This window comes from Panthera tigris, chromosome F3 (genome assembly GCF_018350195.1).
Source record: "Panthera tigris isolate Pti1 chromosome F3, P.tigris_Pti1_mat1.1, whole genome shotgun sequence".
NCBI classification, from domain to species: domain Eukaryota; kingdom Metazoa; phylum Chordata; class Mammalia; order Carnivora; family Felidae; genus Panthera; species Panthera tigris.
The window spans coordinates 68102363-68129384 of NC_056678.1; the positions used below are offsets into that span (position 1 = coordinate 68102363).

Here is a 27022-nt window from a genome sequence, read left to right on the forward strand (position 1 = left end):
AGGCATTAGATCCTACCCCTTTTTAAAAAAATTTTTTTAATGTTTATTTATTTTTGAGAGAGAGAGACAGAGCATGAGTGGGGGAGAGGCAGAGAGAGAGGGAGACACAGATTCCAAACCAGGTTCCAGGCTCTGAGCTGTCAGCACAGAGCCTGACGTGGGGGCTCAAACTCACAAACTGTGCGATCGTGACCTGAGCCAAAGTCAGACGCCTAACCGACTGAGCCCCCAGGTGCCCCTAGATCCTACTCCTTGAAGGGAGAATTAGTAAAAGAGTTGTGTATGTACAGGTTGTAATAGCTCTACAAGCAGCTGGGCTGTTGCTTTCGGGCAGGGAGGCAAGATTAGCTGGGTATGGAGGGGCCGTGGTGGTGTGAAGGCAATGGATAGGTTCAAGAGGCCAGACGAACGTAAAGTCAAACGTTTTGAGTTGTGGGGAGAGTAGAGGAGAAATGACAGACGATGTGGCCTGAGCTTGGCTGACAAAATCCCTGGCACGTGATTGGTGCTCTGTGTATATAATGTTGAAGAGCTGGCTTTATGTTACCAGTCACTGAGCTTGGCGCTTTGGAGGAACAAGGTTGAGGGAGGAGGTAACGAACAGGAGTACGAGAGATCTATGAAACATGCAAAAGTAGAGAAGTAGAAAAACAGGTGTTACGCAGAAGAGAGAGACTGGGGAGACACCAGAATGTACGTGCTATTGAATGAACCGTCAAAGGGAGCAGGGAGGCCTGCATCAAGGAGAGAAGCGCTCGGGCCAGAGAGTGAGAAGGGGACAGTCCTCATTCTGGTGACCTTCAGATAAAAGTGAAGATTAGCACGTGTGTTCTGATCGTGGAAACTATGAGAACGAACGTGTCCCCCGTGGGCAAGTAAATGTAGAAGGTAACACTGCAGTACTGGGGCTGAGGGGCCTCTACGGCTAACGCTGATGGAGCTGAGGAATGGGGAGAGAAAGTGGGTTATCAGAGAAACAGTGGAGGCCGGATTTTAAAAATTAGGGATATAAAATGTCACTGAGAGTTTGAATTTAAACAGTACTACTGGATATTATTTGAAGGAAGTTATTGGTAATTGGAGAAAAAGTCCAGTGTAATCTGATTGGAATCTGGAATGCCGGGGGCTTGTACAGTAGCCCCTAGAATCCTACCACATTTTAAACTCAGATAGACAGGATATGCATCCATCAATTTTGGAGAAGCATTACCTGTGATCATTAGTAGGAGACAACGAGGCATCTTGGGAAGTAGGCCTATTACAATTCGACGTTTACAAAGACTGTGAAACTAACATGGCTGGCCAGAGGAGCGGGGAGCCTTTCCCACATGAAGTATAGTCACGAAAATGCACTGAGTGGTATCTGAGGAGACAAAGATCACCAAGTCCCTGGGCCACTAAGGTAACAAGGGTTAAGTGGAAGGTCTTTGTCCGGCGTTTTTTTTTTTTTTCTTTTTTTTTTTTTTTTTATTTTTATTATTATTATTTTTTTAACATTTATTTATTTTCAAGACAGAGAGAGACAGAGCATGAACGGGGGAGGGTCAGAGAGAGAGGGAGACACAGAATCTGAAACAGCCTCCAGGCTCCGAGCAGTCAGCACAGAGCCCGACGCGGGGCTCGAACTCACATACCGCGATATCGTGACCTGAGCCGAAGTCGGATGCTTTAACCGACTGAGCCACCCAGGCGCCCCTTTGTCCGGCGTTTAACTGTCGAGTCTCCTAACTCAAATGGACCTTCATTTCTGAAGAAATAAACAATTCATTCCTGGTCCTCATCTCAGAGAGTGAGCGTTATTGTTGTTGCTTTTTAACTCACTGGTAATAGGGAGGCATAGGCCAGTTTTGAAGTTCCTGAGAATCTGACTGTCATATAGGCCCGATTCGGGAAAGTAAACCACCAACTTGCCTGGGAGAGAGAACCGCACATGGTCTTAGGATGTGTGATGTTGTGAGGACAGATGGAGCAGTGCTCCTTTGCTTCCGTGTAAAGAGTCGTTTAAATGACTGGCTGTGTTCGTTTTTCTTCTGCGTGTGATCTGTCACCTCATTTAGTGAATGGCGTTTCCTCTCGAAGTCCGAGAGCGACCGCTCCTGGGGACGACTCCGTGGACGGTCTGCTGCAGCGGATGGTACAACATGAGGACCAGGTGCCCCTGGGGAAGAGCGTCGAGGCCGCGATCACATCCGCCTCTGTGCCGCCTTCCTCCAGTCCGGGCCACAGCCACGGCAAGGAGCGAGCCCCGGGGAGACCAGACAGCCTTCTCGTGCCTGCGGTCCCCGGCGACTCCTGCAGTGGTAGCATCTCACTCCTCTCCGAAAAGTTGCCAAGCAGCCGTTCGCCCCCGCACATCAAGAGGAGCGTAGTGGAAGCCATGCAGCGCCAAGCTCGGAAAATGTGCAATTACGACAAAATCCTGGCCACCAAGAAAAACCTGGACCATGTCAACAAAATACTAAAAGCCAAAAAACTGCAAAGACAGGCCAGGACAGGGAACAACTTCGTGAAACGCAGACCAGGCCGACCTCGGAAATGCCCCCTCCAGGCCGTGGTGTCGATGCAAGCCTTCCAGGCCGCCCAGTTGGTCGGCCCCGAGTTGAGCGAAGGCGAGGAGAGAGCAGCGGCGCCCTTCCGTCCTGACACCGTTACAGATGTCATCGAGGCTGTTGTCCAGAGCGTGAACCTGAGTCCAGAACAGAAGAAGGGGTTGAAGAGGAAAAGTTGGCTGTTGGAAGAACAGACCAAGAAAAAGCAGAAGCCGTTCCCAGAGGAAGAACGAGAGCGCACTGAAAGGTAATTCCTGGTTTCACACTTGGTCTGGGTGGAGGACACACAGACGTGTCACAGATGTGACCTATCCATACGCAGCTGAGTGACTCTTCGTTATAGAAAACCTGCACTTCTCTGTTTTATTGAAAAGTTCCTCTTCAGGGCCGCCTGGGTCATTCAGGTCATTAAGCGTCCGACTCTCTCTTTCTTTTTTTTTTTATGTTTATTTTATTTCTGAGACAGACACAGAGCGTGAGCGGGGGAGGGGCAGAGAGAGAGAGAGAGGGAGACAGAGAATCTGAAGCAGGTTCCAGGCTTCGAGCGGTCAGCACAGAGCCCGACGCGGGGCTCGAACCCACAAACAGTGAGATCATGACCTGAGCCGAAGTCAGACGCTCAACCGACTGAGCCACCCAGGCGCCCCAACATCCGACTCTTGATTTTTGACTTGGGTCACGATCTCAAGGTTCCTGAGTCTGAGCCTGCGTGCAGAACCTGCTCGGGATTCTCTCTTTCCTTCTCTCTCTGCCCCTCCCCCACTTACTTTAAAAACAAGGGGGGGAGGGGTTCTTATTATAACTGCCCCAAATTATAAATAATTAAGCACAGGGAATGTAACAATTCAGTCTAATCCCCTCACTCTACAGGTGAGGAGGTCCAGGCCCAGAGAGGTTACCTATTTTACCCAGTACATAGCTGTGCGCCTGGAATTATTTTTACTATCACACCATCTCCTGTATGCTCTAACCTTGTCTTCCTGTCATCGCATACGTTTTTCTGCATGTTAGATTTATTTCCTTCATAGTTTCCTGGTTACATTTTTACATTTTTCTAAAAGATACAGAGCACAGAGCCAAAAGTCATCCAAAATAAGAGCATTTAATCCTTTTGTTATGTATCCAACCAGATTCATTCCCTGAAGGTATATTTGGTATTTTTAAATGAGCTAATGACAATATTCACCATTTGCAGATGGCTTTTCCTTTACTAAATGTAGCATGTCAGTCACAGTCAATGGCATCCCTCGTTCACAGAGAAATACAAACTGAAACTGCTAGATACATTTTAAGCCTCTTAACATGTATTGTCAGACTGCTGTCTTAATAGTCACGTACTCTTTACCCCCCACCCTTATCTACCCTGGAAATTATCTTTTTAAAAAATCTTTATCCGGGGGCAGGGAAAAAAAACCTTTCTCAATCTGATACAGCTGAAATATACTTCCTAAATGTTACTTGCTGCTTATTTTAATTTGCACGTTTTTGCATAGTAGAAGACACTAGTATGTGTTGTGTTCCATACCTGTTTTTTAAGTGCTCATTACCTGCAGTCACAATGATAACCCTGGGGCGCCTGGCTGGCTCAGTGAGAAGAGCCTGTGACTTTTGATCTTGGGGTTGTGAGTTTGAGCCCCATGTTGGGTGTAGAGATTACTTAAATTAAAAAAAAAAAAAAAAAAAAAAAAAAAAAAAGAATGATAGCCCTTAATGTTTGTTGTATGACATCATTTGGTTTTCTTTATATTCTCTTGCCAAACAGCAGTAGGACAGTTATCAGTCTTTTTCTCTATCATCTACCTTGGTGAATCCCATATAGAGGTTTCTTATATCTCTCTAATGCATCATCTATAAAAAAGACTTCTTTTCCTAGAGAATATACAGGATATATATTTTTTTCATGAGTAATACAAGCTTGTAGATACATCAGTGAAACTAAAAGCTTACTGGTTGAGAAGTTGTGTCTCTCTTCACATGATCTCATTTCTTCTCAAATCCTGTTCTCTTTGTGGGCATGGGCGTTAAGAGCGCACCGTGTAGCGGTGCCTGGCTGGCCCAGGCAGGGGAGCATGCCTCTCTTGACCTGGGGGTCGTGAGTGTGAGCCCCATGCTGGGAGGGACCCCTCTTAGGAGATTGTGCAAGAAAGGACATGACGTAGTGAGATCCCAGGGGCAGCAGCAATTTTTCACCTTTTTCTGATTAGAACCTACTATAGTACTTGGTATGTAGCAGGAATTTATTCATTTCCTCATTCAGTAAGTGTTTATTGCAAAATTACTTATCCCATGTGCTGAGGGTAGGTAAGAGTGGTAAGCAGATAGAGATACACTCCCTGTCCTCATGGAGTGTGCAGCCTGAGTATGAGTAGGGAGAGTTAGTGCTATGAGAACGAATTGTTGAGGTAATTGACCTAGCTTCCCTGTGGAAGTAATTACTAATTAAAATCTGAAGAATTGACTTCATCTGTTACGTAAGGCGTGAGGCTAGAGCACACATTATGGGCTCAGTATGAAAAGGCAGAGCAGGTTCAAGGAAGTGAAAGAATGCTTTTGTGGCCAAAACACAGAGCAAATTCTAGTAGTGTGGTCTAGAGCTTAGAGAATGAGTCTAAAGAAAAGGTTGTGGGGGCCAGATCATGCAGAGAGGGCCTTGTATGCCATGTTAAAGAGTACGGACACTATTTGATTAGTAACAACCCAGATGGCAAAAGAATAATGGTTATGGGGCACCTGGGTGACTCAGTCGGTTAAGCATCCAACTTCGGCTCAGGTCATGATCTCGGGGTTCGTGGGTTGGGGCCCCACGTCAGGCTCTGTGCTGACAGCTCGGAGCCTGGATCCTGCTTCAGATTCTGTGTCTTCCTTTTCTCTGCCCTTCCCCTGCTCACTCGCTCTATCTCTCAAAACTAAGTAAACATTTTTTTTTAAGCTTAAGAAAAGAATAGTATAATGGTTATGAGCTGGGTTCTAGATCAGAAGAATCTGGGTTCAAACCCTCGTTCTAAAAGGAAAAAGGACAAATTTTAAAAGCTGTGTAAAAAATAAAATCATCTCTCCTTTGCTCTACTGGTGGGAATGCAAACTGGTGCAGCCACTCTGGAAAACAGTATGGAGGTTCCTCAAAAAATTAAAAATAGAACTACCCTATGACCCAGCAATTGCACTACTAGGTATTTATCCAAGGTATATAGGTGCTGTTTCTTGGGTTTTGGGGGGGTTTTTTAAGTTTTTTTTTTTACATTTTATTTATTTTTGAGAGAGAGAGACAGAGAGCACAAGTGGGGGAGGCGCAGAGAGAGAGGGAGACACAGAATCCAAAGCAGGCTCCAGGCTCTGAGCTGTCAGCACAGAGCTCGACAAGGGGCTCAGATTCATGAACCCTGAGATCATGACCTGAGCCGAAGTCGGACACTTAACCGACTGAGCCGCCCAGGTGCCCCCAGGTGTGCTGTTTCTGAGGGGCACATGCACCCCCGTGTTTATAGCAGTACTATCCACAATAGCCAAAGCATGGAAAGAGTCCAAATGTCCATCGACAGATGAATGGATAAAGAATATATATACATATACACACAATGGAGTAGTATTCGGCAATCAGAATGAAATCTTGCCATTTGCACCTACATGGATGGAACTAGAGGGTATTATGCTAAGTGAAATTAGAGAAAGACAAATATCCCATGACTTCACTCATATGAGGACTTTAAGCTACAAAACAGATGAACATAAGGGAAGGGAAGGGAAGGGAAGCAAAAATGACATAAAAACAGGGAGGGGGACAAAACCTAAGAGACTCTTAAAGACAGAGAACAAACTGAGGGTTGCTGGAGGGGTGGTGGGAGGGGGGATGGGCTAAATGGCCAAGGGGCATTAAGGAAGACACTGGTTGGGTTGAGCACTGGATTCTACTCCTGAAATCATTGCACTATATGCTAACTTGGATGTAAATTAAAATAAATAAAATTTAACGACAAAATAAAATCATAATTCAAATAGTTAAAACTGAATCAACACTATGCTACTATATCAACTTGTGGGATGTATCTAAAGAGGTGGCTAGAGTGGGATTCATAGCCTTTAATACTTATATTACTTTCTAAAATGCTGAAAATTTATGAACCGTGAGTCCAGTTAAGAAATGAGAAAAACCAGAGAATAAGCCCCAAAAGGTAAATGGGAAGTGAAGGAAATGAAACATATATTAAATTAACAAAATAAAGCTAAGGTACAATAGAGAGACTCACTGAAGACCAAAGTTAGTTCCTTAAAGACTAATAAAATATACAAACTTCTAGTAAAGTTGATCAGTGAAGAAAATTATAAGTTAAAAAGGAGATAAGCTGTATATGAGAGATTAAAAAATGACTACTATAAGCATGTTATGCTCCACAAATTGGAAAACTCAGTTGAAATGTATGTATTCCTAGGAAAAACCTACTCAAGAAGAGATAACCTGAGTGTTTCTTTTCCATAAATCCAATCTTTAATTTAAAATCTTGCTGCAGGGGCGCCTGGGTGGCGCAGTCGGTTAAGCGAACGACTTCAGCCAGGTCACGATCTCGCGGTCCGTGAGTTCGAGCCCCGCGTCAGGCTCTGGGCTGATGGCTCGGAGCCTGGAGCCTGTTTCCGATTCTGTGTCTCCCTCTCTCTCTGCCCCTCCCCCGTTCATGCTCTGTCTCTCTCTGTCCCAAAAATAAATTAAAAACGTTGAAAAAAAAAAAAATTTAAAATCTTGCTGCAAAAAAAGCAGCAGGACCAGAAACTTCTACATACTTGAAAGAAAAGGATCATTCCATTCTCCTTAAAATTCTTTAGAGGCACCTGGCTGGCTCGACCGGAGGATCATGTGACTCTTGATCTCATGGTCATGAGCTCAAACCCCACACTGGGTGGAGACAGACAGACATACATACATAAACAAACTTTAAAAAAAAAAAAAAAAAAAAACTCTTTAGAGATGATGGGGGAAGTAGGGAGGGGAATACACCTACAGAAAGTACATAAACGTTAGAAATAAGTTCATCTTTTTTTCATAAAGCCAACACTGATGTCGACGTGGAAGGGGTGAACACTGCTGGCCAGTATCCCATGCGCCTCCCCAGTCACAAACTGCTTCACCACTAGCCAAAGTCAATTTCCTGACTTCTGATGTAACCACCTCCTTACCTTTTTCTTCTACACCCTTTAAGTTTGCAAGCTAGACAATGTCGTTCAGTTTACCCTCACTGAACTTCGTGTGGATGGAATTGCACAGGACATACACCTTTGTATCTTCCCTTTCTTTGCTCGACATGTGCCTCTGTATCTGTGCTGCGGCATGTTGCCGTAGTCCTTTCCGTCGTCGGTACAGAATTCAATTCTCTGCTTCACTGTTGGGTCGTTTCGACTTTGAGACTGTTTCCCAAAAATGCTGGTGGATATGGGCACGAATCTCCCCAGGGTGTATTCCAAGGGATGGAATTACTGAATAACGTAAAAGATTTGTCCCCAGACTTCTTGAAGCCGGTGCGTTGAGCTGGTACGGAACTGGTTCGGTAAGAGAAGGCAGCCTTGCTACGTGAAACCGTAACACTGCTTATCGACAGGGACAGAGAACAGTGTTTAATAAATTGTGCCCTAAAAGTTGATATTACATAGTAACGGGAATGAAATTGGATCCCGTCTCATCCCAGATACAAAAGTTAACTCCCAGTTGATTAAATCCGTAATAATTAAATCCAAAAAAAACTTCACAACTTTATTGTCAGAAAGGAGTTCATAAGCCAGATCTCAAAAGCAGTACCATACAGGTAAAAAGACTGACATACTCAATTATATTAAAGCTAAACTTCCATTCGTCAAACATCAGGACAAATACATGAAGACTTGCTACAAACTGGGAAATTTGTGACACGTGTGATGTATACAGTTTTGGTGTCCAGAATACATAAACAGCAACAAAATTGTGTTACAAATAAACCCTATGTAATCTAACAGTTACCCTTTAGAGAAAGTCTTGCCCAACAGTCACCAGAACACTTTTCGGAAAGGTAGTGGCAAGATTCATTATAATATATAGAAAATAGAAATATCCAACATTACCACGAAAAGGAATAAACACAGTTTTCCACGCAATGGAAAATGATATGGTAATAGAGATTCATGAATTACAGCTGATAATGTAATAATAGTGGATGAATCTTATAAACATTAAGTAAAAAAAAAAAAAAAAAACCAAGTTCCTAAAAATGATATACTAGCTGGTCCTACTTTTATAAAGCAAACACATACACAAACTAAACAAATTACTGCATTTTTTTAATAATTTAATTTTTTTAATGTTTATTTTTGAGAAAGAGCACAAGCAGGGGAGGGAATGAGAGAGACGGAGACGCAGGATCCCAAACAGGCTCCAGGTTCCAAGCTGTCAGCACAGAGCCTGACGCTGGGCTCAAAGTTAGGAATGGCGAGATCATGACCTGAGCCAAAGTCAGACGCTTAACTGACTGAGCCACCCAGGTGTCCCCAAATTACTGTATTGATGTAGATAGATATATCATGAAACCATGTATTTTTTTAACGTTTGTTTATTTTTGAGAGAGAGACACAGAGTGCAAGCTGGAGAGGGACGGAGAGAGAGGGACACAGAATCCAAAACAGGCTCCAGGCTCTGAGCTGTCAGTGCAGAGCCCGAAACAGGGCTCAAACCTATGAACTGTGAGATCATGACCTGAGCCAAAGTTGGATGCTTAACCCACTGAGCCACCAGGCACCCTGTGATGAACCATATTTTAATGTGCATTACCTCTTCCTCTGTTTTTTCTTGAAAAATTCAGTCTTGGGGCACCTGGGTGGCTCAGTCAGTTGGGTGTCTGACGTCAGCTCAGGTCATGATCTCTTGGTCCATGAGCTTGAGCCCCCCATCAGGCTCTGTGCTGACAGCTCAGAGCCTAGAACCTGCTTCAGATTCTGTGTTTCCCTCTCTGTCTCTCCCTCTCTCTTTGACCCTCTCCCGCACTCGCTGTCACTCACTCGCTCTCTCTCTCTCTCTCTCTGTCTCTCAAAAATAAACAAAAAAATTAAAAAGAAAACTTCAATCTTCTTTTCTCTTTCTTTTTAATGTTCATTTATCTGGAGAGAGAGAATCCCAGGCAAGCTCTGCCCTGACAGTGCAGACCCAGACATGGGGCTCCACCTCATGAACCATGAGATCATGACCTAAGTCGAAATCAAGAATCAGATGCTTAACCGACTGAGCCCACCCAGGTGCCCTGAAAAATTCAGTCTTAAAGTCGTTAGGTCTAGGTGTCCACATGGGGTATGGAAACCGTGGTGACCCTGAGTTGGGTGTTGGAGACTTCATGGAGCGAAGAGTTGGGGCCTGGGACAAAGTGGAGAGAACATCAACCCCGCCTCGGGTGTCAGAGCCTGAGTAGAATGAGATGGATGCACTTGTGGAGAGAGAGCCCGGTGTTGGTATAGACGCCGGCAAGGGCGGGACGTTGTCCACTCAGACTTCACTAAGGAGAATTTTTAAAAATCTGTGGATGGGCATTTGCATGTCTTATAAGCCCTCATGGTAATTCTGATGTGTGTAGTCTATGGACAGCACTCGAGGAAACGTGACACTGGGAGAATTTGTGTATGCAGGTGATAAACAGGAAAGCAGAAGTTGTTTTTGATTACAGAAAAAAGAAAGAAGGTAAGGCACAGAAGTAGAAATGAATTTGCCTGGTAAGGAGAACGGCAATCAATCAATCAATCAAACAAACAAATAAGAACCGGTGAAAAGAGAAATAACAAATTAATTGATTGGATAGATAGATAAATCGATTGATCCTGTTACCAAGTACCAAGTATGATTTGTCCCAGTTATAAAAGACTTGTTCACCATCTGAAAGCATATTAAGGGTCCTCATCACATCAAAAGGCTAAAGAAGAAGAATCACACTAATCGTATCAATAAATGTAGAAACGTAATTTCACAGACTAACTCGTTTGTGATAAAAACCGAGCAGTCTGGGAACAGGAAAACTACCTCAACATATTAAAGGCCTTATACAAAAAACCCCGCAGCTAACAGGATCCATGGTGAGAGATTGAGAACTTTTCCCCTAATATCAGAAATGAGGAAGAATGTCCACTTTTGCTGCTTTAATTCAGCCTAGTATTAAAATTCCTGACTGATGTAGTCAGGCAAGAAAAAGGAGTAAAAGGCTTCTAAAGTGTAAAGGAAACAGTAAAATGAGCTGTGTTCACAGATGCTGTGATCTTACATGAACCCTTAAAGATCTCAAACAAAACAGCTGTAGAAGCTTTTGAACAAGTTCAGCAAACTTGAAAACACAAAATCAGTTGCGTTTCTATACACTGATAATTTTCTAAAAAGGAAATTACAAAAACAGTTCTACTTACAGTGGCATCAAGAAGAACAGACCTAAGAATAAACTTAGCAAGGGGCCCGGGGGGCTCGGTAGGTGGAGCCATGCGACTCGATCTTGGGGTCGTGAGTTCAAGCCCCATGTTGGGTGTAGAGCTTACTTAAGAAGAAACTTAAAAAAGAAAATTTAAAAAAAAGGAGGGGAGGGCACCTGGGTGGCTCAGTCGGTTAAGCGTCCAACCTCGGCTCAGGTCATGATCTCGTGGTCCGTGAGTTCGAGCCCCGTGTCGGGCTCTGTGCTGACAGCGTGGAGCTGGGAGCCTGCCTCAGACTCTGTCTCTCTGCCCCTCCCCTGTTTGCTTATACTTTTTATGAAAAATAAAGATTGAAAAAAAATTTTTATTAAAAAAAAGAATAAATTCAGCAAGGCAAAACTTGTACATTGAAAACTACAAATCATTGTTCAGTCAAATTAAAGAAGACATAAATAAATGGAAAGACAGCCTGCGTTCAGGGACTGGAAGACTTAATGTTGTTAAGATATCAGAACCACCCAAAGCGATCTACAAATTGAGTGCAATAGCCCAGTGATGTGTTTTTCATGGAAATAGAAAAATCGATTCCCTGCCATGTCATTGCTTTGGGCTTAAGGTCCCTAACCAATCTGCTTGCTTATTTTTATTTTATATATTTTTTCCAGGGTTTTTCCTTGTACCTAGTGCAAGGATAAGTGGCAATATCTATTCCGTCTTTGCCTGGAGCTAGAATCAACTTAATTTTTAAAGATTAAAAAAAAGCTTTTTAAATGTTTATTTATCTTTGAGAGAGACAGAGTGCAAGTGGGGGAGGGGGAGAGAGAGAGACAGAATCCAAAGCAGATTCTAAGCTCTGAGCTGTCAACACAGAGCCTGACGCGGGGCTCGAACCCGCTAACCGCGAGAATGTGACCTGAGCTGAAGTCGGACGCTTAATCGGCTGAGCCACCCAGGAGCCCCTAAAGATGTTTTTGATAGGGGTGCCTGGGTGGCTCGGTCAGTTAAGCGTCCGACTTCAGCTCAGGTCATGATCTCACGGTTTGTGGGTTCGAGCCCCACATCAGGGTCTGTGCTGACAGCACCGAAGTCTGCTCAGACTCTCCCTGTCTCCTCTGCTTCTCCCTCATGTGTGCACAGTCTCTCTCTCTCCCTTTTTCTCAGAAATAAACATTAAAAAATGTTTTTGATTGACTTAGAATTCTACTTGGACAGGCTTTTTCCTCCTCCCCCTCCTCCCCCTCCTCCTCCTCCTCCTCCCCCTCCAGCACTTAAAGATGTTATCTCATTGCCTTCAGCCTTGAATTGTTTCAGACATGAAATACTCATTCCTATTTTTGTACTCCCGTATAGATTGTCTATTTTTTCCTCTAGCTTTTAAAAACTTTTCGGTATTTATTTAGCAGTTTACTGTGATACACCTTGTTGTATTGGAGTTTATATTGTTAATGGCTTGTTTAGCTTCTTGGAACTTTGAGCTTATACTTTGTATCAAATTTGGAAAATATTTGGCCATGAATCTTTGGGGTTTTTTCATTATGAATTTTTTTACTTTGTAGATGTCACGTAATTGTGTATCTAGTTTTTGTTCTTTTCCAAATGGTCACGGTTTTTTTGGTAGGCAGTTAAGTTACTTGTGGCTCAGTTTAGATCCTTTGGAAGACTGTTTTTAAGCTTTATTAGTGCTAGTCTTTGGTCTAGGGATAGTGGAGTCCTATGAAACTGGCTGACACTACCCTCTGGATTGTCTGTGGAATGCCCTGCAGTTTCTCTCCACTCTGCCGAGTGGAATCAGAGTAGCGACCATCATGTACGAGCTCTTGGACTTGTTCAGGTCCCAGCACTCTGGTAGCTCTTTGTCTGGCTTTAGAGAATTTCGCCCTGTGTAGGTACCACCTGGACTTGAGTCTAGAATTACTTTCCTCCGTGGCTTTCTCCACGCCAGTGCTCTGCCTCACCAGCCTGAGTGCCCTCAGCGTTCTCTGTCTTTTCGGTTTATGTTGTTGGCTGTTCTCTGCTGTGGCTCTACTCCCTCCATCATCATCCTCCCTATGAACGCAGTTCTTATTTCTATTTTTTTCTTTCTTTTCAATTTTCTTGGTGATCACAATCCTACAGTGTTGTCTGATGTCTGGTCATTGTTTTGTAAACTTTCTCTAGTTTCAATGTTTATTTATTTTTGAGAGAGAGAGCCAGAGCGCCAGGGGGGAGGGGCAGAGAGAGAGGGAGACACAGAATCCGAAGCAGGTTCCAGACTGTGGGCTGTCAGCACAAAGCCCAACATGGGGCTTGAACTCACGAACCGCGAGATCACGACCTGAGCTGAAGTCCAACTTTTAACCGACTGAGCCACCCAGGTGCCCTAAACTTTCTGTAGGTTTATAGTAGTTTACCATATTTCTACTACTTTCTGTTGGGAGGACCAGAGTGGCATCTGTTACTCCATCACAGTCAGCTGAGGAAGTGCTGGATCTCATGTTTTACTTACTGTGGTGTTTTTTGAATAGACAGTAATAAAAATTACCTTTAAACTCTCTTTCTAGCTTTACTGAAACAACAGTTGAGATTCCCGGTCCTCCTGAAACCCCAGCCAAGCCTCCCGAACCTGAAGGTAGCTTGCAGCCTGTGCTTTCTCTCATCCCAAGGGAGAAGAAGGCCCCACGTCCCCCAAAGAAGAAGTATCAGAAAGCAGGGCTGTATTCTGACGTTTACAAAACTGCAGAGTAAGTAGTCACATCTGTCAGCCGGCATGTCTTAAAGACCATTCTTTCCGTGCTTGAAATGATACTTTGACTATCAAAAAACACCATATGAGTGCAGGGCCCACAAATACTGACCTCATCACAGACACCGCAGCATCCACTGTGCTAGTGACACCGCGCTGTGTTGTTCGGGGCTAATTACCTTCCTCTCTTTTGGGTTTTGTTTCAATTTAAAAAAAATTTTTTTTTTTTTACTGTTTGTTTATTTTTGAGAGAGAGAGTGAGCACGACCAGGGGAAGGGCAGAGAGAGAAGGAGACACAGGATCCGAAGCAGGCTCCAGGCTCCGAGCTGTCAGCACAGAGCCTGACGCGGGGCTGGAACCCACAAGCCGCGAGATCATGATCTGAGCCGAAGTCGGACGCTCAACCGACTGACCCAGGCGCCCCTGTTTCAATTTTTTTAATTCTAATTACTTAACATTTGGTGTAATATTAGTTTCAGCATCTTCCCTGTTCTTCATCTTCTCTCTGCCTTTCTAGCGGTATCTTTTTTCTTTTTTAAAAATAAGAGAAATGATACTATGTGGGTATCTAAAATGATCTTGATTTTTTACATTCATTCCTCATTGATTGAATGTTTTCTGTGTTTTCAAACACTTCGCTGAAGGAGTGAAATACGCTCCTTGTAGGAACGTCCTATCCCTTTGGGAGGGGCAGCTCAAGAAGAACCTCAATTAAGAGTGTGTAGAGCCCAAGGGTGCCTGGCCAGCTCAGTCGGCAGAACATGTGACTCTTGGTCGTGGGGTTGTGGGTTTGAGCCCCATGTTGGGTGTAGAAATTACTAAAAAATAAAATCTCTAAAAAAGAAAAAAAAGAAGGTGTAGAGCCTGAAAGAGACATCAACTGACTGTGTCACTGTGTATAAACATGATGAATTTTTTTAAGCTTATTTATTTATTTTGAGAGAGAGAGAGAGAGGGGAAGAAAACAAAAGAACTCCAGTGGGGGAGGGGCAGGGAGAGAGAGAGAATCCCAAGCAGGCTCCGTGCCATCAGCACAGAGCCCGACATGAGGCTCAAACCTGTGAACTATGATATCAGGACCTGATCTCAAGCGCCCCCAATCAATCACCCAACCAACTGAGCCACCCAGGTGCCCCAACATGATATTTTTAAGAAAGGAGAAGTGTGTGTGTGTTGTGTGTGTTTTTGGATAACTCTAGTGACAGAGCAGACAGTGTATGACAGGGCTGCCACAACAGACACTCGGCGTCCGTGAAAAGGTCATGAGGGTGTGAAGGAAAGGTTACATTTTAGACGTATGTCCGACTCAGTGGGGTTAAAGTGTCTGCATGTGAGCCACAGCACCTTATTTTGCAGTGAAAAGTTTTCTATTGATTGACCACTGAGGTAGATTCCACATAAACTCTTTGTACCCTATTCTTGCTTCTAGGATCATGAAAATGTTTTATTCATGAAGCTTATTCGTTGCAGATGCCGATAATAGGAAATTCAAATACTCGAGAATTTAAGAAGATACACATTTCTTTTCCTTTAACTTAAAAAATGTTATGAGGGGCGCCTGGGTGGCTCAGTCTGTTGAATGTCCGACTTCGGCTCAGGTCGTGATCTCACGGTTCATGAGTTCGAGCCCCGCGTCAGGCTCTGTGCTGACAGCTGGGAGCCTGGAGCCTGCTTCGGATTCTGTGTCTCCCTGTCTCTCTGCCCCTCCCCTGGTCGTGCTCAGTTTCTCTCTCTCAAAAATGAATAAACGTTAAAAAAAAAAAAATTTTTTTTTAATGTTAACAAAATACAAACTTCAAGGTTAATATGGTGTCTTCAGTTTCCTCACAGATCTAGGCTCCTTTGTTTCTGTCCCTCCATTTCAGCATTAGGCTTCCGTTTCTGTGGTTTCTTCTTGTTCCAACATAGCAGCTACAGCTCAGCCATCAGGTCTTCCTTGTAGAAAGCAGAAAAGAAGAAAGGGAGTGAAAAGTGTCCATCTTCTCTGTAAGGAAGCAGTATGGAGTGGACACGTCTTCCCACTCCTACCCAGACTTGAATCCCCAATCCCCAGTGTGATGGTCTTTGGAGGCAGGAACTTTGGGAAGTAATTAGGTCATGAGGACGTTGCCCTTTGTGAGTAGGGTCAGCGGCCTTCTAAGAAGAAACGCAGAGACATGGCCTCCTTCCACTATATGAGGAATAGCAGGAAGGTGGCCCTGCACGCCAGGGAGAGAGTTCTCACTGGAACTCACCCCTGATCTTGGACATCCCAGCCTCCAGAAGAGTGAGAAATAAAAATGTGTTGCTGACACCCCCCCAGTCTCTGGTAATGTGTTGTAGCAGCTCAGGCTGATGAGAAAGGAGAATTGAAAACCTCATTTGTAGACCCTGGCCAGAACATCATCATGGAACCACACTTCAGGCTGGGAAATCAGGGTTCATATTCCAGTTGATGATGCCTGAAAAATAACTAGCATTCAGTCACTACAAGTGAGAAAATGGAAATGTATTTTGGAAAGAGCTATTTTTTTTCCAGTTACAATTTTAAGCAGTGTTTTTGCTGAACAGAGAAAACAAATATATTTATCAAGTTTTCTGCTAAAAAAAGTTAAGTTCAAGTTTTACTTTTGTTTCTATAAATGTGTTTTTTTCTGGATTAAATCCCTAAAAATGGGAGATTAATAATAAAGTCAGATTGTGAATCAAAAGATCAGTATCTTCAACCATATCTGTGTTGTAAAATGTCTCTGGTCAGACAAAAGTCTTTCACTCGGAGAATGGACTAAAATATCACCTTGTTTATGTTACAACTAGCTATTCACCTCTTAGAAATAAGTAGGTGGTGGTGGGGGCACCTGAGTGGTTCAGTCAGCTAAGCATCGGACTCTAGATTTCAGTTCAGGTCATGATCTCATAGTCCATGAGTTCGAGCCCCGCACCAGGCCCTGTGCTGACAGTGCAGAGCCTGCTTGGGATTCTCTCTATCTCAAAATAAATGAATAAATAAGTGAAATTTTTAAAAATAAGTAGGAAGAAAATGGTTTATAGGAATATTGTATTTTTTTTTAAGTTATTTATTTTGAGAGAGAGCACACAAGCAGGAGAGGGACAGAGAGAGGGAGAGAGAGAATCCCAAGCAGGCTCTGCACTGTCAGTGCAGAGCTGGACGGGCACAGGGCTGGAGCTCACAAACCATGAGATCATGACCTGAGCCGAAACCAAGAGCTGGACACTAGCCAACCGAGCCAGCCAGGCAGGCCCTATTCTGGGATATTTTGAAAACATTGATCAGATTGATACAGGTATGCATTCTTCCAAACCGTGAAGCCAGCATATTTTTATGGGCTGCCTGGTTGTTGTTGGTAGCAATTTGTGGGGTTTTTTCTTTGTTTTGTTTTTTATTAAGGAAGAATTATTTAGAGCAGTTGTAGGTTCACAACAAAATTGATACACAGTGAGAGAGAGTTTGCATACACCCCTGCTCACGCAGCCTCCCCTACCGTCAACATCCTGCAGCGCAGTGCTACGTTTATTATAATCAGCTTCCACTGACACATCCTTATCGCCCAAAGTCACAGCTGACGTGAGGGTTCTCTCTTGGTGTTGTACGTTGTGTGGGTTTTCATAAATGTCTAACGACATGTGTCCACCTTTGTAATATCACACAGAATGGTTTCACCGCTGCCCAGAAAATCTTCCATTTTCTGCCAGGTTGTTTCTGGGGCCACAGAAGGGTACAAAGAAATTGCAAAGTTACTCTTGTACATAAATCATTATAGGCTTTAAAAAGTTATGAGGGGATATGGCTTCCCTCCTATGTGGAATTTAAGAAACAAAACAAACAGAGAAAACAAAAGAGTCACACCAAGAAACGGTCTCTTCACTCGAGAGAACACATAAGCCAGAAGGAGGGGGCACAGGTGGGGTGAAACAGGTGACCGGGATGAAGGGGTGCACCTGTTGTGGTGAGCGCCGGGTGATGCGTAGAGGTGCTGAATCACTCCCGTGTACACCTGAAACTCATAGTACACTGTATGCTGACTCTACTGGAATTAAAAGTTAAAAAAAATTTTAAGACGCAGGGGGTGCCTGGGTGGCTCATTCGGTTTAGCGTCTCACTCTTGGTTTCTGCTCAGGTCATGATCTCGCGGTTCATGGGTTCAAGCCCCGCGTCGGGCCCACTGCTGACAGCTCAGAGCCTGGAGCCTGCTTCGGATTCTGTGTCTCCCTCTGTCCCTACCCTTCCCCAACTTTCATTCGGTCTCTCTCAAAAATAACTAAACATTTAAAAAAGAAAGAAAATGTCATTGTTACAGTTGAAAAGGATTAAAGACTGATCAGATGGTCTGGCGTGAAGAGTGTAAAGGACAGGATGAGAGTCGGTGAAGATCCCCGTGTTTTGTTTTGTATTCCTGGGTGGATAATGTCATTAGCTAAAATACCAGAAAAAAAGTCGTACAGACAGTACTCCTTGGTTTAAGAAAACCTCCATCATTAATGTTCCTTTCTACAGGTACCAAAAAATGTCTCGTAATACAGTCAACACACTGCTCATGGAGGTTAGCCTGTACATCAGTTTTCTCTGTCCTCTCTACCAGGTCACTCAAGTTGCTTGAAGCAACACAGGTGTATCGTCTTACAGTTCCTGAGGTCAGAAGGTCAAGTGAATCTCTGCAGGCAAAATAAAATCAAGGTGTTGGCAAGGTTTTTCTTGCCGTATTCCTTCTGGAGGCTCTTCCTTGCCTCTCCAGCTTCTAGAGGCTACCCCGCATGTCGTGGATGGGGTTCCTTCTGTCTCCAGACCTGCAATGACAGGTTGAGTCCTCACATTTTGTCACTTCAAGCTTGGTTCTCTTTTCGCTGACTGTGCCTTTAACTTCCTCTTCCATTTATAAGGACCCTTGTGATTATATTGGGCTCACCCGGATTATCCAGAATAATATCCCTGTCTCTAAATCAACAGATTAGAAACCTTAATTCCTTCTGCATATTCCCAGTTTCTGGGGGTTACATGTGGATATGTGGGGAGAGTGAGCGTTATTGTATCTACTGTACCCTCTAGTTTATGGGGTTCACATGTCTTATTTTATATTTGTCCGCACTTTTTTTTTTTTTTAATTTTTTTTTTCAACGTTTTTTATTTATTTTTGGGACAGAGAGAGACAGAGCATGAACGGGGGAGGGCCAGAGAGAGAGGGAGATACAGAATCGGAAACAGGCTCCAGGCTCTGAGCGGTCAGCACAGAGCCCGAAGTGGGGCTCGAACTCACAGACCGCGAGATCGTGACCTGAGCCGAAGTCGGACGCTTAACCGACTGCGCCACCCAGGCGCCCCTGTCCGCACTTTTTGAAGTTAGGACAATGCTGTGTTACTTTGGACTTTAGATTTTATTTTATCTAGAAGGAATTTAACGGAATATGTAATATCAGGTATCTGTCAAGTACATTGGAGGTTGAATTTAAGACTTAGGGTGTGTGTGTGTGTGTGTGTGTGTGTGTGTATTTTTTTTAAGTTTATTTGTTTATCTTGAGAGAGAAAGTGCAAGTCGGGGGAGGGACAGAGAGAGAAGCAGAGAGAGAATCCCAAGCAGGCTCCATACTGTGAGCGCGGAGTCCAGTGTGGACTGCACTGAGCCAAACCCGTGAACTGAACTGTGAGGTCACGACCAGAGCGGAAATCAAGACTTGGACGCTGAACTGACTGAGGCCCCCAGGCGTCCCCAGGCTTAGAGGATACTCTGGTGGGACAGCGGAGTGCAGAGAAAGTAACAGCACCTTGAGGGGGGCCTTTGGGCTTCACTGGCATTTTGGGCAAATTACTTTTTCTCTCTAGAATCATAGAAATGAAATTTATGTATTAAATGAAGCTGTTGAACCATATAGTTTGTATATAGATGGAAATACTGAGCTAGTGAAAGGTCCAGTCACACAGATCACTTTCAGGCGAAGCAAGTTGAAAATTCAATTTATCTGATTTTTATTTTAGTCGCTAAGAAAGTGAAAGTAACCCAAGTAAAGGTGTGTTTTTTAAATTATTTTATCTTTATTGAGCTGTCATGTACATCCCACATTATATTAATTTCAGGTGTGCCATATAATGACTTAATATTTGTATATGACATGATCACAATAAGTCTAGTTAACACCTGTTAGCATACATAGTGACAAAATTTTTTTCTTGCCATGAGAACTTTTTTTTTTTTTTTTTAAGATTTTACTTGTCAGTAACCTCTACAGCCAGCATGGGGCTTGAACTCACAGCCCTGAGATTAAGTGTGGCACACTCCACTGACTGAGCCAGCCAGGTGCCCCTGCCATGAGAACGTTTAAGATGTATTTTCCTGTCAAGTTCCCAGTATGCACTACAGCATTATTACCTACAGTTGCCGTGCTGTATGGGACATTATGTCCCATGGCTTATTTATTTAATGACCGGGAGCTTTCACCTTTTGACTCCTTTCACCCATTTCACCCATCCCAGTCCCCTGAAATCCCCCTGCTTCTGACAACACCAACATGTTCTCTCTGTGAGCTTGGTATTTTGTTTTTTGAGTTTTGGGGGTTTTGTTGTTTTTTAGATTCCACATGTAATCGAAATCGTACGGTATTTCTCTTTCTGTGTTTGGCTTCCTTCCCTTAGCATGATGCCCTCACAGTCCATCCATGTTGTTGCAGATTTCAAGATGTCATTCATTTTTATGGCTGAATAATGTTCCGTTCTGTTTGTATAGCACATCTCCATCCATTCGTCTGCCGGCAGACATGAAGGTTGTTTTCATATCTCGTAAACAATGCTGCAGGGAGCATGGGGTTGCAAGTGTCTTGTCCAGGTGATGTTTTCGGTTTCTTTGGATACATACTCAGAGGTGGAGTTGCAGGATCTTAGGGTATGTCTATTTTTAATTTTGAGAGGCACCTTCATTTTCCACAGTGGCCATACCAACTTACATTGCCACCCATAGTGCATGTGGGCTCCCTTTTCTCCTCATCCCTATTAGTAAGTAATAGACACTTACTGTTTCTTATCTTTTTGGTAACAACCATTCTGACAGGTGTGAAGTGTTGTTGTGGTTTTCTGTGTCCATCTCCCTGATGGCTGGTGAGATTGAGCATCTTTTCATGTACCTGTCAGCCCTTCTGTGTATGTGTCGTTGGGAAAATGCCTATTCAGTTCAGATCCTGTGCCCATTGTTTAATCAGATTGTTCTTTTACTACTGAGTTGTAGGAGTTCTTTATATTTTTTGAATATTAACCTATTAACGGATGCATGATTTACCAATATTTTCTTTCATTCAGTAGGTTGCCTTTTCATTTGGTTGACGATTTCCTTTGTTGTACAGAAGACCTTTAGTTGGATGCAGTCCCTCCGTTCATTTTTGCTTTTTTCGCCTTTGCTTTTGGCATCAAACCCAAAAATTCGTTGCAAGGCTGATGTCCCAAGTAAAGTGTTAAAAACAAAATTAACTTCATATTTTAAGGTTTTTTTTAAGTTGATTTATTTTGAGAGAGTGAGAGAGAACATGCCCGTGCAGGCAGGGGAGAGGCAGAGAGAGGGGGAGAGAGAATACCAAGCAGGCTCTGTGCCGTCATCGCAGGGCCCAACTCGCAGTTCGATCCCACGAACCCTTGATAATCACGACCTGAGAGAGTTGGTCGTTTAACTGAGCCCCCTGGCCCCCCGCCCCCGCCCCCGCCCCCGGCTCCCTTGTGTTTTAATGTTTTCAGTTAATGAACTGATTGCACTTAAATATACGTGACATAAAATTAACCATTTTAATAACTTTAAGTGCACCGTTCGGTAGCATCAAACACATTACCTTGTGCGACCGTCACCACTGTCCACCTCCAGCACTTGCTCATTTTCCCAAACTGAGTGTTTTCTCTCTGAAGTGTGAATTCTGGCGGCTCCTCCCCCGCTACCCAAGTGAAGTGACGCGTGTAAGGTGAGTAGCGCGCGGTAGACACGCAGTGAACCTGGGCTGTGTCTGCCGCGTCTCGCGTCCCCAGGACTTGTTTCCTGTCCTCTTTCTTCTGCTCAGCAGTTTTAGCGAGATGTAGGGGTGCCTGGGGGGCTCAGTCAGTTGAGTGTCCAGCTTCAGCTCAGGTCATGACCTCACAGTTCATGAGTTCGAGCTCCACGTTGAGTTCTGTGCTGACAGCCCGGAGCCTGGAGCCTGTTTCACATCCTGTGTCTCCTTCTCTCTCTGCCCCTGTCCCACTTGTGCTCTGTCCCTCTCTCCCTCAAAAACAAACAAACATAAAAAAAAAAAAAAACCCTAATGAAAAAATTGAGGTGTAATTCATATACCATATACTTTAGAAGTCAACAGTTTTGGGTATATTACATTGATTGTACATGCAAGTGTAAATACTTACATAATATCTGAATTTTATTTTCATTTGTATGATTTATATTTTATTATTAGAATAAAATTAATTTTTATTGTGGTAAAGTACATATGGCAGAATTTACCATTTTCCTCATTTTTAAGTGTACGATTCAGCATCACTAATCGCATTCACAGTGTTGTGTAGTCATTACCACTGTCTGTTTCCAAGATGTTTCCTTGCTCCAAAGAGAAACTCTGTAACCATGAAGCAATAACTCCCCACACACACCCCAGCCTCCAGTCGTGTCTGATGTGCTTTCAGTTTCTATGAATTTGCCTACACTTGCTGCCCCATGAAAGTGGAATCGTGTGACATTTGTGCTTCTTTTGGTCTGGATTATTGAATTTAGCATAATGCCTTCACTGTTCATTTATGTTTTAGCATGTGGCAGAATGTCGGTCCTTTTTATGGCCACATAATGTCCCATTGTGTAGGGTATGCCACGTTGTGTTTCCTTGCTCATCTATGGATGAACGTTTGGGTTGTTTCTGCCTTCTGGCTGTCGTGAATAATTCCCTGTGAACACTGGCATACGTTTATGTGGTCAGGTCCCTGCTTTTGATCCTAAGCCTATACGTTATCCATGGGACTAGAAGAAGCTGTGTTTAAGCTTTTTGACGAACCACCAAACTTTTCCGTAATGTAGCTGTGCCACTGACTGTTCGTCATGAAGTTATTGACTTGAGATCTTTCTTTTATTTGAATGTTTGTGTTTTTACCTATAAATTTCCTTCTAAGTACTGTTTTTACTGCATCAGATAAGTTTGGGGGTTTTTTTGTGTTTGCATTCTCATTCATTTGAAGATAGTTTCCACTTTCCCTTGTGATTTCTTATTTGAGCTGTCGGTTAAGAGTATGTTGTTTGATTTCCACACATTTGTGGTTCTTCCAGTTTTCCTGATCAGAAAAAAATATTCAGTATGATTTCAGTCTTTTAAAATCTATTAAGACTTATTTTGTAGCCTGACATATGACCCTTCCTGTAGAGTCTTCTGTGCGCAGTTGAGAAAACCCTATAATCCTCTGTTGTTGGGTGGAGTGTTCCTTATATTTCTGTGAGATCTATTTGGTTTATAATGTTCAAATCCACACTGACCTGTGTGGTTGTTCTAACCATTATTGAAATTGGTTGAAGTCTCCAACTGTTCCTGTACGGCTGTTTCTCCCTTCATTCTTATGAATGTTTCCTTCACATATTTTGGGTCCTTTGATGTTTGGTGAATATATGTTTCCAATGATTATGGCTTCTATGTGAATAGACTCTTGTCAGTATTTCATGTTCTTCTGTGTCTCTCATAAGAGCTTTGACTTGAAGTCTCTTTTGTCTGATATTGGGGTTGTCATTCTGCTCTCTCTTGGTTACTGTTTACATGGAATATCTTATCTTTTTTCCATCCTTTTACTTTCAGCCTATTTGTGTCCTTGGATCTAAGGGGAGTCTCTTGGAGACAGTACATCGTTGAGTCATGTTTTGTATCCATTTTGTTTCTCTCTGCCTTTTGTTTGGAGAGTTTCATCCACTTACGTTTAAAATAATTGCCAATAAGGAAGGGCTTATACTTCCCGTTGTGTTGTTTCCACGTCTCACGGCTTTTTATCCCTCATGCCCTCCATTACTGTCTTCTTTTGTGCTTCGTTGATCTTTTTGTAGTGACATGTTTTGATTCCCTTCATCCCCTTTTGGGTGAATTCTATAGCTATTTTCTCTGTTGTTACCATGGAGATTACATACAACTTCCCAAAGATGTAACTGTGTAATTTGAGTTGATGCCAAGTTAATTTCAATTACATACAAAAACTTTACTTTTTCTTTTTTTTGGAAACAAGCTCTACTCCCACTGTGGGTCTTGAACTCATGACCCTGAGGTCATGAGTTGGAAGCTCCACCAACTGAGCCAGCCAGACCCCTTTTATGTTATTGGTGTTACATATTACATCTTTTTTTTTTAATTTTATTTTCTTTAATTTACATCCAAATTAGTTAGCATATAGTGCAACAGTGATTTCAGGGGGGGTGCCTGGGTGGCTCAGTCGGTTGAGTGTCGGACTTCGGCTCAGATCATGATCTCACGGTCTGTGAGTGCAAGCCCCGCGTCAGGCTCTATGCTGACAGCTCAGAGCCTGGAGCCTGCTTCAGAGTCTGTGTCTCTGCCCCTCCCCCACTCATGCTTGCTCTCGCTCTCTCTCTCTCTCTCTCTCTCTCTCTCAAAAATAAATAAACATTTTTAAAAAATTTTAATAAAAACGATTTCAGGAGTAGATTCCTTAGTGCCCCTTACTAAGCCCATTTAGCCCTCCCCCCTCCCACAACCCCTCCCGTAACCCTCAGTCTGTTCTCCATATTTATGAGTCTCTTCTGTTTTGTCCCCCTTCCTGTTTTTATATTATTTTTGCTTCCTTTCCCTTATGTTCATCTGTTCTGTGTCTTAAAGTCCTCATATGAGTGAAGTCATATGATTTTTGTCTTTCTCTTATTTCGCTTAGCATAACACCCTCTGGTTCCATCCACATAGCTGCAGATGGCAGATTTCATTCTTTTTGATTGCCGAGTAATACTCCCTTGTATATATAGACCACATCTTCTTTATCCACTCATCCATCGAGGGACATTTGGGCCCTTTCCATCCTTTGGCTGTTGTCGACAGTGCTGCTGTAAACGTGGAGGTGCACGTGTCCCTTCGAAACAGCCCACCTGTATCCCGTGGAGAAATGCCTAGTAGTGCAGTTGCTGGGTCGTAGGGTAGTTCTAGTTTTAGTTTTTTGAGGAACCTCCATCCTGTTTTCCAGGGTGGCTGCACCAACTTGCATTCCCAACATATTACATCTTCATTGGTGTGCGTGGGTGGCTCAGTCAGTTGGGCGTCCAGCTTCAGTTCAGGTTATGATCTCGCGGTCTGTGAGTTTGGGCCTCACATCAGGCTCTGTGCTGACAGCTCAGAGCCTAGAGCCTGCTTTGGATTCTGTGTCTCCCTCTCTCTCTGCCCTTCCCCCACTTGCGTTCTCTCTCTCTCTCTCCCTCCCTCCCTCCCTCTCTCTCTCTCTCTCTCTCTCTCAAAAAATAAACATTTAAGGGGCGCCTGGGTGGCTCAGTCGGTTGGGCAGCCGACTACAGCTCAGGTCATGATCTGGCGGTCTGTGAGTTCGAGCCCCATGTCAGGCTCTGTCCTGAGAACCCAGAGCCTGGAGCTTGCTTCCAATTGTCTCCCTTTCTCTCTGCCCCTTCCCTGCTTGCTCTGTCTCTCTGTCTCTCTCTCTCTCAAAATAAATAAATAAATAATAAATTTTTAAAGAAATAAACATTTTAAAAAATTACATCTTTATTCATTGTGTGCCTCCAAACATACATTTATAAGTACTTTTTATGCACTTGTCTTCTGAATCCAGTCTCTTTTCTCTGTAGTCTTTCATCATGATTAAGGTTTAACAGACCTTTGCCTCTTTCTTTCCCAGCAGTAAAGAATAAAAATCATTTTTTAAAAGGTTTATTTATTTATTTTGAGAGAGGGAGAGAGAGCGTGCATGAGAAGCGGGGAGGGGCGGAGGGAGAGAGAGAATCCCAGGCAGGCTCTGCACTGTCAGCGCAGAGCCTGACTTGGGGCTCGGTCCCACATGCTGTGAGATCATGACCTGAGCCGAAACCAAGAGTCGCATGTTCAATCAACCAAGTCACCCAGGCGCTCGAAAAAATCATTTTTTCTTAATAATAAATGGTACCTGTTCCCAACAGCCACATCCAGAAGTTCCTGGTTTTTATAAAAGAAGTAAAGAAGATTGCATTAACAGAGATGATTACAGAACTCTCCACATGTGGTTTGGCTTCTAATGTGGAGGAGAGCCGTCAGGCCATTGCTGCATATATTTGCGGGAATTATAAATCATGATTTTTTTAAAGCCGTTTTCCACTTAGGAACAGAGATGGGTTAGGAGCAAGTCTGTAATTACACTGACATTCTGTTCTATTTTTTGTAGAAGCTCCACTCCATTTTCATGGCTGGGAAACATGCGTGCAGTAGGCAGCAGCGGTGTTTCTCTAGCTCCCTCTAGTGGTCAGAAAGTGAGTTCACTAACACTTGTTTTTGACTTGACTGTCTTAATAGAGGCCTGGTGGGCTTAACGCATAACGAGATTTAGTTAGTTCGTTTTGCATAATAAGATTTAGTATACTTGAATACATAACAAGGTCCAAGATACTTTTAAAAATGATATTCTGTGCATACAATGGAATATTATTTAGCCTTAAAAAGGAAGAAAATTTGGACACCTACAGTGTGGATGAACCTTGAAAACGTGATGCTAAGTGAAGTAACCCAGCCACAAAAAGACAAACACCGTTTGATTGCACGCCTCTGTAGTCAGATTCTTAAAGACAGAAGAGAATGGTGGGTGCCAGGGGCTGGTAGCAGTGAGCGTGTGCTGGGTACAGACTTCTAGTTTTGCGAGATGATGAAATGTGCCATCTAGATGGATGACAGTGAGCTTCTACAACAATCTGCACAATGAACTGCATACCTGAAAATTACTTAAATGGTAAATTTTGTGTCATATGTTTTACCACAATTTTTTTAATAACTACTTTTTTTTAATGTTTATTTCAACTTTGCAGGAAGAGTCATTATCTTAATTTGTGAAATATCCCTCTAATCTGTTATTTAGACTGGAAAGTGACACAGCCTAACTCAGAAGCCATGCTTTTTTAGATTGGAATTGATGGAAGTAATATTCTTATATCCTCCTAGAGGGAATTTCCGAGTGGGACGTGGTAAAACATGAAGGAACTTATCAAGAGCCTGTGAAATACCTCTTTATATCCTAGTTGAGTTTTTAACCAGTGCTTAACTATCCCCAAAAGGGAAAACAAAATAGTCATTAAAAAAGAAGAGTTTAGTCCATAAATTTTAGAAAGCCAATTTCATGAAAACTTATTCCATGCTGTAAAGTTGGCCGAACTTTGTTCTAGACACTTCACAGAACAGCACTGCAGC

At 43.2% G+C, this 27022-nt stretch overlaps 1 protein-coding gene across 6 annotated transcripts in view; it reads left to right on the plus strand.

The window, feature by feature from the left end:
- ASH1L (ASH1 like histone lysine methyltransferase) overlaps positions 1-27022 on the plus strand; it is a 189063-nt gene that overhangs the window by 84062 nt on the left and 77979 nt on the right. For 5 of the 6 annotated variants that reach the window (XR_006213804.1, XM_042975694.1, XM_042975693.1 and 2 more), the window contains exons 5-6: positions 2058-2796; positions 13484-13663. Coding sequence is in view for 5 of the 6 variants with exons in the window: in XM_042975694.1 (XP_042831628.1) it covers positions 2058-2796; positions 13484-13663 (919 nt within the window). In the remaining variant the exon portion in view is untranslated. The remainder of the gene's footprint in view (positions 1-2057; positions 2797-13483; positions 13664-27022) is intronic. The other variant, XM_042975697.1, reaches the window with a different exon arrangement.